Source organism: Palaemon carinicauda, chromosome 9 (assembly GCF_036898095.1).
Source record: "Palaemon carinicauda isolate YSFRI2023 chromosome 9, ASM3689809v2, whole genome shotgun sequence".
NCBI lineage: Eukaryota > Metazoa > Arthropoda > Malacostraca > Decapoda > Palaemonidae > Palaemon > Palaemon carinicauda.
The window spans coordinates 73,892,664-73,909,269 of NC_090733.1; the positions used below are offsets into that span (position 1 = coordinate 73,892,664).

The following is a 16,606-nucleotide window of genomic DNA, read 5'->3' on the forward strand; positions in this document are numbered from 1 at the left end:
ATGTTCCTTACAGCTTGGTTTTTTAGCCAAAAACGAACTCCCTTCTCGTCCTTGGCCCAAATCGTTCGAGATTCCAAGTCTGTCCAGTTTGGTTGGAAACGAACAAGAGAGAGTCCTATGCCCAGTAAGAGCTCTTAAGTACTATTTAAGACGTACGAAGCATTTACGAGGACAATCAGAAGCTTTATGGTGCTCTATTAAGAAACCTTCTTTACCGATGTCGAAGAACGCAGTGTCTTATTACATCAGACTTTTGATTAGAGAAGCTCATTCTCTTCTGAATGAGGAAGACCATGCTTTGCTGAAGGTAAGGACACATGAAGTTAGAGCTGTCGCAACTTCAGTGGCCTTCAAACAAAACAGATCTCTGCAGAGTGTAATGGATGCAACCTATTGGAGAAGCAAGTCAGTGTTCGCATCATTTTACCTTAAAGATGTCCAGTCTCTTTACGAGAACTGCTACACCCTGGGACCATTCGTAGCAGCGAGTGCAGTAGTAGGTGAGGGCTCAACCACTACATTCCCATAATCCCATAACCTTTTTTAATCTTTCTCTTGAAATGTTTTTATTGTTGTTTTTGGGTTGTACGGAAGGCTAAGAAGCCTTTCGCATCCTGGTTGATTTGGCGGGTGGTCAAATTCTTTTCTTGAGAAGCGCCTAGATTAGAGGTTGTGATGAGGTCCTTTAGTATGGGTTGCAGCCCTTCATACTTCAGCACCTAGGAGTCGCTCAGCATCCTAAGAGGATCGCGAGGCTCAGTAAGGAAGACATACTTAAAAAGGCAGAGTAATTGTTCAAGTCGACTTCCTTACCAGGTACTTATTAATTTTATGTTTGTTATTTTGAATAACTGCTAAAATGAAATACGGAATACTTAGCTTCTAATGTTAACATGTATGCTGGTCTCCACCCACCCCCCTGGGTGTGAATCAGCTACATGATCAACGGGTAAGATTAATATTGAAAAATGTTATTTTCATTAGTAAAATAAATTTTTGAATATACTTACCCGGTGATCATGAATTAAAGGACCCACCCTTCCTCCCCAATAGAGACCCAGTGGACCGAGGAGAAAATTAGTTCTGTGTTGACAAGAAGTACTTGAGTACCTACTCGACAGATGGCGCTGTTGATGTACACCCCCACCTGTATAGCGATCGCTGGCGTATTCCGCCCGTAGGTTTTTTCTGTCGGGCAGCAGAGCTGCAGCTACATGATCACCGGGTAAGTATATTCAAAAATTTATTTTACTAATGAAAATAACATATTTTTTTTTTTTTTTTTTTTTTTTTTTTTTTTTGGTCTTGCCAGGTACAAGCACATTTTTTCTGAACCTCAAATCATAATAACTGTCACTTTTCAATCCATAACATGATCAGATATCCCAGGACAACCTTGCTATGACACCAGGGGAGTCCATGCATATTAGGTCTATTCGCTCCACTCAGACAGCAACAATGGGAGCGAACAAAGACTGAAGATTTTACAAGGAAAGAAAACTGCAGGGATCCTAAGAAAACGTGCCTCTCAGTCCAACTCCACTTTATTTTCCTCATTAAGTCAGTTACATGATTTCCAGATAGCTCTTGGTAAATGAGTATCAGTTACAAAAACAAAATGACATTATACATCCAAATTAAATAGATCAAAAAGGAAAAATTATAGAAAAATATCTCGCAAAATAAAATTATTGAATTAGGTTTATTCATATCCAACATCCTCCCCACCATTGGAGTATTTACCAAGACTCCTCTCTATATAAATGTTAAATGCATATAAGGTACAGTATTACAAATTTAATTTCACTTGTGCCTTTACAGCATGACCCCTACTTGTATATGACAATACAGGTTCAACAACAGGTTGTGCAGTACTTAATTCACCTTTAACAGCATCCTCAGCAGAATTTTCAGAAACAGGTACAGACAAAGAATCATCATGAGTATCACTACAAAACACATCATAATCAGATACTAAACGAAATCTCAAGATTGTGTAATTTGTGTATTGGTCGATTGATAACATCCTTAGAAGTTTTAACTTAAATACGGTACATCTTATGAGACCATCTTTACCAGAACACACCTTTACAATAACCCCAAGTGGCCATGACAACCAAGGAACATTATCCTCACTAACCAGCACCATAGAACCTTTTTTTTTTTTAATTACATTTAGACACAAAAGCTTAAATTGTTACTGGGAAAATTTCTTATATACTCTGAACTCCCTTTCTCCCAAAACTTATCTAACCTCCTTTGGCGGTTGGATCCTCGTATACATAAATTTCTGGAAGATACACAAGAAAAATATTCTTCACTATTATCTGGTTGAAAACCAGCAGTAGGACTAATAAGAAAACGTGAAGGAGTCAAAGGATTAGAAATTTCAGGTTCTTCACCCACAAAGGTTGAAGGTCTAGAGTTAATACTGTACATGCTTCGACTTCATGCAACGTAGTTTCTAATTCACACCTAGAAAGGCATTTTATACCTAAAGTTTTCTTCAAAGCTGGTTTTCTGATCTTATCAAATGCTCCCACCACCCTTCCCATCAAGGAGCACGGCCGCAATAAACTTCCAGAGGAGCCAGTGGGCCATAATGTTGCTGCAAGACATGAGAAGCACTAACAAACATTTTTGCATTCTCAGAATAAAATATTGAAGGAATACCACGCCGTGACGTGAATCTACATATGGCAAGAAGGCAATCTGCCAGAGATAGAGAATCGGTAAGCTCTAAATGTACAGAACGTACATCACATGTAAAGAGTAAAATATACTACTTCTTCGTGGGCATGTCGGCACAAAAGAAATGGATGGCATAATCCAACCCAGTTACAGTAAAGGGAGGAGCAGATTTGACTCTTAATTCAGGAAGAGGAGCTACAGGTTGACTGCAGATCTGACAAATACTAATATACACGCACAAAGTAATGCACCTAACAACTCTAAACGAGGCAATGAAACTTTCTTGATAGGGGCTACTTTACCTCTACTCAAAACGACCGAAACCTGAAACAGATCATCTCCCAATGGAACTCTTATATACACACAGGTCCCAAAGCCTCTTTCAGATGCATGCCCCAAAGAAATGAAGCTGTAATCCCTTTATGCTCTTCCATTGTAGGATAAGAAAATAACTTTGCTGAATCTTCATAGAGTATAGTTCCTTAAATCCCTTCAACTAATTTAGAAATATAAAATTCAACTCTTTAGGCAATACTTCATCCCAGTTAAGCCCGAGTCTCCATATATCCTGAGAAAGAATTCTAGCAACCATAAGAAATGGACTGATTAAGCCAAGAGGGTCAAAGCATCTGGCTATGACACTTAGAACATTCCTCTTAGTAGATATCACTTCAAACTGAGATTCAATAATATATTTATTAAAGGTAAAACAATCTTCTTCAGAAACCCATTGCATACCAAGAATGTTTACATATTCCTCTCTCCCAGATAACTCAAATATTTCATGAAATTTCTCCCTTAAACTTTAACTATTTGAATTCCACTTAGACAATGACATACCAGCTTCAGCCATAATTTTGCTTGCTTCATTGAACTTGTCATATGCTTGAGCATCACTGTCAGTACCTGACAACCAATCGTCAACATATAAGTTATTATAGAATTCATTTACAACTTTCGAATAGTTTTTTAAATGATGTTTAATAGTAGCATTTGATAAATATGGGCTGTTCTTATTACCAAAGGGAACACGACCAAATCTCATAATACAGTATGTACAGTACCATCACAGTTCCATAAGAATCTATGTAAATCTTGCTCCTCTCTCCGAACCTTGATCTGCAGGAAAGACTTAGTAATATCAGCTGTCAAGGCTACCTTCCATCTTTTAAATCTTAGCAATACTCCAACAAGATCAGCATTCAGAGAAGGTCCACATTTTGGGAAATAAACACAGGCCTAACCTTGGTAGAACTGCTACCTTCACGCACAACAAGTCAGTGAGGTAAATAACATACGGGATAAGATTTAACCACTCCAGAGACAGGAACTTCCTCAATAATACAATCTTTCTCATACTCTATAAAAACCTCATCATATCTTCTCCTTAGATCAGGGTTTTTATCAAGTTTTATATTAAAATTATTCAACCTTTTCTAGGCCAGTTTTTCATTGTTTTGCAACATTTGTTGAGCAACATCAATTTTCCAAGGTAAAGTTACCTCATATCTATCATCATTAAATTTTACAGTTTCAGAAAATTTACTCATTTTAAAACTTTATGCACTATCATTAGAAACAGCCTTATTAGTACAAATACCCACAGATTCTAATTCCCAAAAGTTATTCAAAACTGTTTCAGAAACATTATTGATACACAATAGTTGAGAATTTACATTTTCCTTTTCAAAAGATTCATTACAAGAACCAGATTAAATCCATCCAAATGAAGACTTGGGCAACTAAGTTTTCATATTGTACAAAATTTCTAGGTAACACGTAATTTCAATAAGCATCTAAGCCTACTAAAATGTCAATATTGACATAAATGCTATTCATATAATCAACTGCCAACTGTAGAGAAGAAAAATGCTTAATATTTACAGCAGGGACACTGTGCCAGAACAAAGGTGCACATATATAAGTGGAGGATTTTTGTTTTATTTTCATTTTTTGTTTGCCAAATCCAGATAGAGAGAGAGAGAGAGAGAGAGATTGTGTCAGCGAGCGAGAGGTGGTTAGTGTATTGATTTTGTTGTGAAAAAGACTGTTGGTATAAATGAGATTGATTGTTTATGCTTTTAGCCAGGTTACGACAGTGGTGAATGTCTTGGGTGAATGGCTTTTTTATTTGACTGCTGCTAGAGGCAGTTGTGTGTGAATGCTGGATTTACTTTATTTGATTCGACTAGCGTGGAAGTGTTTAATTATTTTGACGGTAACTACAGTTTTGTTTATATTTGCTTGTCGTGATTGTGAAGGATAGAAACAGTTTATTATTTATCTTTGATTATAGTGCGATAGTTTAGTTAGCTAGGAGTGTTTGTAAGTGTTTTTCTTTTTTTCATTTTTTGCAGGCCGTAATTCCTCCTTGGAAAGACTTACTCCTGTGGAGAGATATTTTATTATGGGTAAGTGATTGTTGACGGCTTGGCCTGTAACAGAGCTTGATACAACTACTCAGATTTATTTACTTGTTGATGACCTGGTCCGAATGAATTTCTGATTGCTGTTTTTTCGATTGATGATGATGATGATGATGATTATAACTACCACCCCAATCACCAAGGCAGTTGTGGCAAATTGCCACCCAGTGGACTGTTGACCACAAAACTGTGGTAGTGGGCTGGAAAGGACAGTTGGCTCTTGTGTGGCGACAATGTTGGTGTCTATAAAATATATATGAACACATATTTATTTGGGTGTTGTTGTGCAGTTGATTTTAAGTTTTGTTAGGGGTTTTGTTGATTATTTGAATGGTGGTTATTGTATATTTAGTGTGAAGTTTTTGATTAGTTGTAAGTGTGATTATTATTTTGATTGTGAATGGTTTCCTATTAAGCTTTCTAGTTTTAAGTTTATGTTTTGTTTCATGTCCTTTTTATTTAACCCTGGAACGGTATGGTGGGTCGTCCGCGACCCAGAGCGTCAAAAAAAAAAGAGGTTTTTCTCACGTGACTCACCCCCGTGACTGAATTTGTGGGTGATCGACCTGCAGTAGGTGTCTCGCCTACACGCTCTAGTAGTGTCCAGATGTGCATTGCTGTAGCTGTACTCCTTCCCCGATTTCTGAGACGCGTCGGGGTCGAGCGCGACCGAGTTTACCCTTCTAAGGTAATTTGCATAATTATCAAAGTTATTACGTATTATGAAATTGTCGTAGAATGGTGCAACTTGTATAGGTTATCAGTTGTGGAAAGTCTTGGTGGATTGTTTGGCTACCATGTGCATGATTTTTTTTTTAGTTAAAATGTCGTTCATCACCACGAGGACCATTTTACCGCGAGTGCCCCTTTTTCATTTTTTTTCATTTTTTTGCCAAGTCATTTTTCCGTAAGATATTGCCAAATAGTGTCGTAAAACTTTTGCTTTTTTAGTGTTGGAAAGTGTGTCTAGATGATCTGGCTACCCATGCGTGACTTTGTTTTTGTCAGATACGACGTAGTTATTGGTATATTGGGTATTTAACTGCGGTTGCCAATTTCTGTTTTTTTTCAATATTTGTAAAAATTTACTACGTAGTAAGGAATTGCCGTATATTATTGATTTTTTTTCATGTTTATGTGTTAGAAAGTGTGCCTTGATGGTTGGGCTAACACGTGCATGTCTTTTTTTTTTATCTGAGATGCCGTATATTAGAATGTTGGGCATTTTACCGCGAGTGCCCCTTTTTCATTTTTTTTTTTCATTTTTTTGCCAAGTCATTTTTCCGTAAGATATTGCCAAATAGTGTCGTAAAACTTTTGCTTTTTTAGTGTTGGAAAGTGTGTCTAGATGATCTGGCTACCCATGCGCGACTTTGTTTTTGTCAGATACGACGTAGTTATTGGTATATTGGGTATTTAACTGCGGTTGCCAATTTGTTTTTTTTTTTCAATATTTGTAAAAATTTACTACGTAGTAAGGAATTGCCGTATATTATTGATTTTTTTTCATGTTTATGTGTTAGAAAGTGTGCCTTGATGGTTGGGCTAACACGTGCATGTCTTTTTTTTTTATCTGAGATGCCGTATATTAGAATGTTGGGCATTTTTCCGCGAGTGCCCCTTTTTATTTGTTTTGCATTTTTTTGCTTAGTCATGTTACCGTAAGGAATTGGCAAGTAGTGTCGCAAAACTTATATTTTTATAGTGTTGGAAAGTGTTTCTAGATGATCTGGCTACCCATGCCTATTTTTTTTTAGCCAGATATAGCGTATATATAGGTATGTGTTCGATTTTCCTGTGATTGCCATTTTTTCGTTTTTTCCCATTTCTTTCAAAATTACTACGTACTAAGGAACTATCACAGAGTAATGATTCATTTAGATGTTTATTTGTCGGAAAATGTGCCTTGATGGTTTGCCTATCACGTGGCTGAAATTTTTTTTTCTGAAATGCGTATAATAAAATGTTGGCCATTTTTCTGCGAGTGCCCCTTTTTATTTGTTTTTCATTTTTTTACTTAGTCATGTTACCGTAAGGAATTGGCAAGAAGTGTCGCAAAACTTATATTTTTATAGTGTTGGAAAGTGTTTCTAGATGATCTGGCTACCCATGCCTATCTATTTTTTTAACCAGATATGGCGTATATATAGGTATGTGTTCGATTTTCCTGTGATTGCCATTTTTTCGTTTTTTCCCATTTCTTTCAAAATTACTACGTACTAAGGAACTATCACAGAGTAATGATTCATTTATATGTTTATTGGTCGGAAAATGTGCCTTGATGATTTGCCTAGCACGTGGCTGAAATTTTTTTTTTCTGAAATGCCGTATATTAGAATGGCCATTTTTCCGCGAGTGCCCCTTTTTATTTGTTTTGCATATTTTTGCTTAGTCATGTTACCGAAAGGAATTGGCATGTAGTGTCGCAAAACTTATAATTTTATAGTGTTGGAAAGTGTTTCTAGATGATCTGGCTACCCATGCCTATCTTTTTTTTTAGCCAGATATGGCGTATATATAGGTATGTGTTCGATTTTCCTGTGATTGCCATTTTTTCGTTTTTTCCCATTTTTTTCAAAATTACTACGTACTAAGGAACTATCACAGAGTAATGATTCATTTAGATGTTTATTTGTCGGAAAATGTGCCTTGATGGTTTGCCTAGCACGTGGCTGAATTTTTTTTTTTTTTTCTGAAATGCCGTATATTAGAATGTTAGCCATTTTTCCGCGAGTGCCCCTTTTTATTTGTTTTGCATTTTTTTGCTTAGTCATGTTACCGTAAGGAATTGGCAAGTAGTGTCGCAAAACTTATATTTTTATAGTGTTGGAAAGTGTTTCTAGATGATCTGGCTACCCATGCCTATCTTTATTTTTAGCCAGATATGGCGTATATATAGGTATGTGTTCGATTTTCCTGCGATTGCCACTTTTTCGTTTTTTCCCATTTCTTTCAAAATTACTACGTACTAAGGAACTTTCACAGAGTAATGATTCCTCTAGATGTTTATTTGTCGGAAAATTTTGTTTACTTCTTTTTTGATTGAATATCATCAAATTTTTTAAGCTAAAATATATTGTTTTACATTTTTTTTTCGATTTTATTTCCCTTCAAAAAATTTTTTTGGGTCAGAATTTTAATTTTATAGTCGTAAAATAATCGACAATTATCCAGCAACCCACCATACAATTTTTATGCATATCCAAGAATAATTAGATTAGTAAATAACACCTTGAAATTGACATACCCTTCCTACATTTCAAGTGGCAGATTAGGGAGTCTGAGTCAGTGTGGTTGGCGGCCATTTTGTGGACATATCCGAAGCGTAAGTTGCCTATCTATATATATTCTTGTTCCCTATAGAATTTGTGATATTTTGGTATATTTTTACCTGCATAAATATCATATATATTAAAAATATGTATTTTTTTACGAAATTTCTAAGTACTCAAAAAATTACCTTTAGATATGGCCCCTGATATAAATGTAATTTACAAAATAATGAAGATTTTTTTACATATTTCTATTATAGGATAACATATGTTTATTCCCTAAAAAAAATAGCCACTTCCTATTTCATTTGGGTACCCCAAAAAATTCATGAAATTTGGACAAATTTTTTTGGCCAAAAAAAGTTACCCTTTTTTTCTCATTTCAGATCTTCACCTCCATGGGTCTGACTTCATCCAAAATACATCAAGATGTGTCCTAAACATTCAAGAATCAGTTCCTAAAAGGATTTGTGTATATATGTATAAACTTTTTTTTTATGAATTTTTATGTAAGGTCTTTTTTTTCTACTTAAATTTTTAAAATATTTATAATAAATAGTTTTTCTGCAGATGAGTAGTATTTATCTTTACAGTTGTTTTAAGCATTCATTGAAGGTTTTTTTTTGGCAAAAGAAAAAAGGAGGTTACTGCAAAAACTGATTTTTCAAGAATTTTTTTTGGCGTCGGGGTCGCGCGCGTCCGAGTATACCCTTAAAGGGGTGTCCGAGGAGCGTACCTATGCAGGGTTAAGAGTCCAGTTTATGATAACGTAAGAGGAAAGTTTGTGTTGAGGAGACAATTGTCTGTTTAGTGTGATTCAAGGGTGTGGGGGTTGTTTTGCAACATCTCGCCACATTATTTTGGCGCCCGAACAGGGACAGCCGAGGTAGGATTGAAGCTGGACTGTTGGACAAAGGACTGAATTAGGATTAGAAATTATAATTAAAATTAGGCGTAAGGTGGATGAAAAATGGAAAAACAACTAAAGGTATTAAGGGAGGAATTGCGGCTGAGTAAGGAGCGTGAGGAGAAGTTGCTGCATAAGAATAAGAGGTTAAGTAGTGAGAATGAGGAGATGCGAAAGGAACTGAAAGCGCTAAAGGGAACTGAAGAGAGAGTGGAAGAGGGTGTTGAGATAAGGATGCGTGAGAAGGAGGAATTAATGGAAGCTATGATGGGGCAGGTAATGGGAATGATGAAAATGTACATGGGTGAAGGTGCAGTTGGAGGAGTGTCCTCAGCTTTGGGTAAAGGGTTGATAGTGGAAGAGAAGGCTAAGGTAAGTGATAATGGGAAAGGAAGTGATAGTGATAGTAATAGTGATAGTGAAGTTAAAGGGACTAGGTATAGTAAGGATGAACAGAAAGGTGAGAGGAAAGATGAAAGGAAAGGCAAAAGTAATGAGAAGAGGGAAGAGATGAAAGGTCAGTATGAGAGTGAGAATGATCTGGAATGGGTGAAAGTGGTAAGTAAGAAAAAGGGTAAGAAGGGAATGGTTAAGGATAGGAATTTAAGTGTTGAAGTGGATTCATTATATTCAAATGAGGAAGAAGGCAACAAGGGAGTAGGCAGTGAAGATAGGGAGAATGGAGTTGAAGTTTGTAAGACAGTGTTTATGAGAGAGGTACCAAGGTGTGAAAGATTCAATGAGCATAGTAGTAGGGATGTGTAGGTTTTTTTTAGGGAGTATGAGAGGTATTGTCAGGATAAGTATGGTGATAGTAAGAGAGTTTGGACTAGGGAGTTAGGAGAATATTTGACTTGGTATTTGTTGATGATGTGTGGTGTGATAATGAGTGTAGGGGATGTTGAATATGATAGTGTGAAAGGTAGGATAATTGAGCAGGTAAAACGTATGAAAGGGCGTGTTAAGTATAGGCGTAAAAATTATTTTGATGAAGCTCGAATGAATATGGGTGAGGCTATTTCTATGTATGTATGTCGGTTAGAAACGTTAGCAAGGAAGAAGTACGGAGATGAAGGTATAAATGAGAATAAGGAGTTAATGAGGAAGTTTTTGGCAACAGTACCTGAGAATGTGTGTGAATTTATTAATTTGAAACGGAAGGAGAAAATGAGGTGGACGCAAGAGAGATTGACATAGGATGAAATACTAGAGATAGTTGAGTATTATAAGTTGGATAGGTGTCTGAAAGAAAGCAAATCTGTGAGTGTACGAACTGGAATAGAGGAAAGTGTGCCAGAATTTGTTAGTTTTAGAGATGCTGTTATGAGAGGATTGATGAGGGTAGCTGATAGCGTAGTAGATAGGAGTGTTAGGACGAGTAATGTGGGAGTACCTGTAAGGACAAATGATGGGTTTAGGCAAGGGAATCAGATTTGGAGGGATAGGAGTGCTAGTGCGCAGTGAGGTATGTCAGATAGTCATGTCCGTGATGAAAAGTGTTATAGGTGTGGGAAAGTAGGGCATAAGAAGAATGAATGTAGATGGGCTCTAGGTGCTTGTTTTGGATATGGTGAGGTAGGGCATAGAATTAGCAAGTGCAAGAAAGAGAAAGGGGTAAAATGTTATCGGTGTGGTATGACTTGGCACATAACGAGTGGATGTCGTAGTAATCGTATGAATGTGATTTATGGTAATTGTGGTAAGGAGGGTCATTATGCTAGAATATGGTGTAGATGGGCATGTAGCTAGAGTATGTAGGAAGAAGGGATTAAGTCAGCCAGGATGTTTGGGAAACTAGAGTGTAAGAGGGTTCAGCTGGGTGAGTCCTCCTGTGTGTGTGGAAGGAATAGGATCAATTTTCGTGAGAATGGGATGAATAATTGTTTGGAAATTAGTAAGTATGAACCTAGTATGCATGAGAAGGTAGGGCTGGAAAATAAGCAATTAGTCTTAGTTGAATATAGGAAAAAGAAGCGTTTGAAAATTTTTAGTGAGGATAAAGTGCAAGGGAAAGTTATAGGCATAGGTAGGAACCAGAATAGGCATGACAAGGGTGTAAATGTAAAAGTGATCATGGAAGATAAATGTGTTAATACAGATGAATCATGGCTGAGTATGATTGATACCTATAGTGTGTGTGGCTTTTCCTTAGATGATGTAAAAGAAAGTATGATGAATGCAAGAATGAGAGATAGGAGAATGATAACTAGTATGAATGAATCTTTTATTAAAGTAGAAAATAGTGTTGATGAAATGGATGAATTGCTGATGGAAATAAGTGAGATTTTAGGGCCAGATGATAGTGAGGTAGATGGGATAGTACATGATATATTAGATGATAGGAATTTAGATAGGAATAGTGTTAATGTAGCGAATGATTGTGATAAGGAAAAAGTGAATGAGAGAGTGCATGAAGGCCCAGTTACTCGGAGTAGAGGTCCTGTTCCCGACTGCGACTGGGTAATGAAAAAAGTAATGTAAGTGTTGTGTGAGAAGGATTTGGCAAAGTAAGGGGAGAGGAATGTGGACAATTTTTGTTTTATTTCTATTTTTTGTTTGCCAAATCCACACAGAGAGAGAGAGAGAAATTGTGTCAGCGAGCGAAAGGTAGTTAGTGTATTGATTGTTTGTTGTGAGAAAGACGGTATAAATGAGATTGTTTGTTCATGTTTTTAGCCAGGTTACGACAGTGGTGAATGTCTTCGGTGGATGGCTTTTTGATTTGACTGCTGCCAGAGGCGGTTGTGTGTGTGAATGCTGGATTTACTTTATTTGATTCGACCAGCGTGGAAGTGTTTAATTATTTTGACAGTAACTACAGTTTTGTTTATATTTGTTTGTCGTGATTGTGAATGATAGACGCAGTTTATTATTTATCTTTGATTATAGTGCGATAGTTTAGTTAGCTAGGAGTGTTCGTAAGTGTTTTTCTTTTTTTCATTTTTTGCAGGCTGTAATTCCTACTTGGAAAGACTTACTCCTGTGGAGAGATATTTTATTATGTGTAAGTGATTGTTGACGACCTGGCCTGTAACAGAACTTGATACGACTGCTCAGATTTATTTACTTGTTGATGACCTGGACCGAATGAACTTCTGATTGCTGTTTTTTCGATTGATGATGATGATGATTATAACTACCACCCCAATCACCGAGGCAGTTGTGGCAAATTGCCACCCAGTGGACTGTTGACCACAAAGCTGTGGTAGTGGGCTGCAAAAGACAGTTGACTCGTGTGTGGCGACAGTGTTGGTATCTATAAAATATATATGAACACATATTTATTTGGGTGTTGGTGTGCGGTTGATTTTAAGTTTTGTTAGGGGTTTTGTTGATTATTTGAATGGTGGTTATTGTATATTTAGTGTGAAGTTTTTGATTAGTTGCAAGTGTTATTATTTTGATTGTGAATGGTTTCGTATTAAGCTTTCTAGTTTTAAGTTTATGTTTTGTTTTTATGTCCTTTTTGTTTAAGAGTCCAGTTTATGATAACGTAAGGGGAAAGTTTGTGTTGAGGAGACAATTGTCTGTTTAGTGTGATTCAAGGGTGTGGGGGTTGTTTTGCAACATCCCGCCTCATCAGTTATTTCAGATGTAAATAAGGAATGACTCTCCCCTTTAATATCAATCAAATGTAAATCATATGCAATACATTGATTACCTTTGGAAGCTTACCACCCCCAAGTGATGAATTTGATACACATTCATTAGTAACCCATCTAGGTTGGACTCTCTTCACAAATTTACAAGAAACATAAGATCTGTCTGACCCAGTAGCAAAGAGTACTATAGCTTGGTAAATGGCCTTCTTATCCCAAACCTTGACCATTGATGTCTGCAACACACTACATGTTTTAGACAAAATATTATTTTTTAGGTTAGATTCATAATGAGTGGCTTTTTAGGTAGGAATAGTAACAGAAGAACTATTCATGCCTACGTCTTGACCAGTAGAGCTACTCTCAACTGCATCAGATTTATTGCCGGTGCAACATAAAACATTATGCCTTCTATTACATTTCACACATTTTGCTGAGCTTCCCCTCGAAAATGACCCTTTCTCAAACATCTGAAGCACAACTTAGCAGACCTAATAGATTCTTCTCGGTCAGCCAGAGAGAGCTTCAAAATAGTATTACAATTTTCCCTTTTGTGACCTTTATTTCAGAACATATACTGAGGGCCTATATAGGCCTACATCTACTTTGGAAGAAGTTTGAAGGGCTGATGCTGAACTCTGAAATTTACCTTTAAATTTACCTCTCCTTTCTGAGTCAACAAATTGATCATCTGACTTTTCTGCATGAATATCTTTAAAGGTGTCTGACTGCTCTCGATGCCCTATTTCCCTCTGCAAAAATTTCAATGACCAGGAAAGATCACTTTCATGCCCGGTACCTTCCCTAGACCATTCCAAATGGATGTCGCTGGGTAGCCGAGACAAAATAACAGGTGTCTTGTAACTCCACTTTGGTCACGTCCCGATCATCCAAAATTTCTTTTAATATGTACGAAGACCTGGTGGCCCATCCACAGGCGGCGTCGCGGCTTTTCCTTAATTTTCCTTCCTTCATTCGGCTGCCTTACTAAATAAAGATGGGAATCAGCTGCAGTATCCAATGTGATGTCCCGGGTCTGTACACCATATATTCTCTCCACTCAGTCAGCAACAATGGGAGCGAACAAAGACAGAAGATGTTACAAGGAAAGAAAACTGTAGGGATCCAAACAAAACGTGCTTTTAAGTCTAACTCGCTTTATTTTTCTCTTTTAGTCAATTACATAATTTCCAGATAACTCTTGGTAAATAAGTATATTACAAAAACATAAACAATAACATTATACATCCAAAATAAATAAAGCAATAAGAAAAAATTATAGAAAAATATCTCACAAAATAGAATGAATAAATTAGGAGGTTTATGACTCCTTGCTGCTGGGAGGAAGGGCAATGGTGGCTGGTATAACACAAACATACGCTACTGGGATCTACGTGATGACAGGCAGGGCAGCCTGTCAGGACTACGCCCCCCCCCCCCCCCAAAGCCAAAGCAAAGTCCTTCATAAGAAGGCAACCGCGTTATCCCATACGAATGGGAAAAAAGCACGATAATGAATGAAGATTCTTATCCAGCAAGGTCCAGGCAGTTACCAAACTTCTGTCAATAGCTTGCTCACAACCTAATTCAGAGCAAAATTCAAAGCTCTTAAGTCATTCTCTTATATCTCTGTCCCATATTTGTCATACTTACTTTTAAATCTAATAACGTAATACAATACACATTACACGCAGCAACCCCTCACAAACAAACTTCGTATTCCCTCCACACACACTCACAGGAGGATTCACCTAGCTGAAACCTCTTACTGTTTATTTTCCTGAGTATCCTGGCTTTCCAACAGGGAAAGCAGACCTGTAAGGAAAGGAAATAAGGAAATGGTCTTCAACTATTTGCTGTATAAGTAACGAACAAAAAATATTAAATAGTTTAAAATCAGTAACAACCTTAAAATAGACCAGTCATGTATAAACTATAGAATGAGACTGATGTCAGCCTGTTCATCAGAAAAGTTTACATAAAGTTTGAACTCCAGAAGTTCCACCAATTCCTTGCCACGTTTATTTACACCATATTAACCCCTTCATTATGATGACATTGATTGGCATCAAAACATACCTGGTGATACAGATGATGACATCCAGTTACATCATTTACAAATATAAACCATATGGAGGTTAAAATTACATGTATAACTCCTGTATACTACACAAGAGTACAGTTCAAACTTTAGAAATTTTACTCTAAAATCTCCTTTCTGTATTTCTGAATGTGTAAGAGCTATTTTAGTATGTTTTCATGATACCATATAGAATCACTCCACACACTAGCTAATGGCAACATTCCCTACCTAAGGCATTACAGCTACTCAACCCCCCCCCCCCCCAACACCCCCAGCATAGAGATGTACGGATCCTCACATCTCACCTCCCACCAGCTGAAATACTTGTGATTCTGCTCTTATTCATGGTTATATAAGGTCTATTTTAATGTATTTCTATGTTGCATACATGTTAAAATCTCACAAAATAATACATAGCATACTTCAACCATCTTTGGTTCTTCGCCTATGACTCCCACGAGTCCCACCCACAACATCACCAAAACGTTTTACCAGTAATGTAAGTTGTTGACACACGACGAGATTTGTTTTTTCTTATTTTAGTACTTTTTTTCTCAGTTATCATTTTTTCCAAAATATCTTCATGTATTATATATAGTATTTCATATTAGTATTGTTCATTGTTTTCAGTGTGCTAGTGTGTGGACGTGTTGTGCAGAGCTTCGTTAAACACTCCCTGAGTCATGTTTTAGCTGTTTCTCGCTTAGAATATCATTGAAAAGATATTAGTTAGTCTTATGGAGAAACCTAAGTGATAAGAAACGGTACACTATGTCTGCTCCTAATTATTTCTGCCTCATATGTAAAAACACGGAGGGAGAACAGAAAAATTTGATAGGATGTGAATGTAACAGACTCTACCATAAGAAATATGTGCATCTAGTGATAAGCATCACTGAAAATGAACACAATAACTTAGATTGGTTATGCCCACACTGCATACGTGAAGCCAAACAAAACTGTTAGTAATATCAAAATTAAAGGAAGATGTGAACGTGAGAGATCTTGCCCTGAAGGAACAAGATGCAAAAATAGATGACTTGGAAATCAAACTTGCGGACCTTAGCGCAGACGCAGCAAATTCCACCCAGACTACCGACCTCACTGAGAAAGTTGACATTCTTGCCATGAATATGAAATCAATTAAAGCAACACTTCAAACATTGATAGTCCCAACACCGGGGACCTCGACATTTGCTGACAAAGTTAAGGAAAAAATCTGTTGATAATTAAATCGACTAATACTAAAACTAAAATTACTAAAAGAAAACGCGAGGTTGAACAAGCACTTAAAGACATTCCTATACTTAACACGTGGTTAACTACGAATGGAAATGTTGTTGTAAACTCGGCAAACAAAATTTAGACATTGGTGGCTGACACTGAAACGAGAAAAATTGGGAAAACTAAAACCAAAAATAATGATATGCAATGTGTACAATAATGAAGATGATGTAGTAAATGCTTTGATTCAAAGAAATCGCTGCCTGGACCAAATCCAAAAAAATAGAAAAGATAAGTGTAGTCCAGAAGAAAACTGCCTCAGCGGGGACCACCCACTTTTGGCTGAAATGTGATCCTTAAGTTCGGAGGGCTATTCATGATAATGGGGACAAAGTTTCGTCACA

The 16,606-nt window shown here is 36.8% G+C and overlaps 1 protein-coding gene across 9 annotated transcripts in view; it reads left to right on the forward strand.

Annotated features, from left to right (window-relative positions):
• The window catches only part of LOC137646998 (speedy protein 1-B-like), a 920,935-nt gene that overhangs the window by 572,171 nt on the left and 332,158 nt on the right, over nucleotides 1–16,606 (forward strand). For 5 of the 9 annotated variants that reach the window (XM_068380089.1, XM_068380097.1, XM_068380090.1 and 2 more), the window contains one exon: nucleotides 5,049–5,102. The exons of the other annotated variants lie outside the window; for them this stretch is intronic. In XM_068380089.1, coding sequence (XP_068236190.1) covers nucleotides 5,049–5,102 — 54 coding nt within the window. The remainder of the gene's footprint in view (nucleotides 1–5,048; nucleotides 5,103–16,606) is intronic. 9 annotated transcript variants of the gene reach the window in all.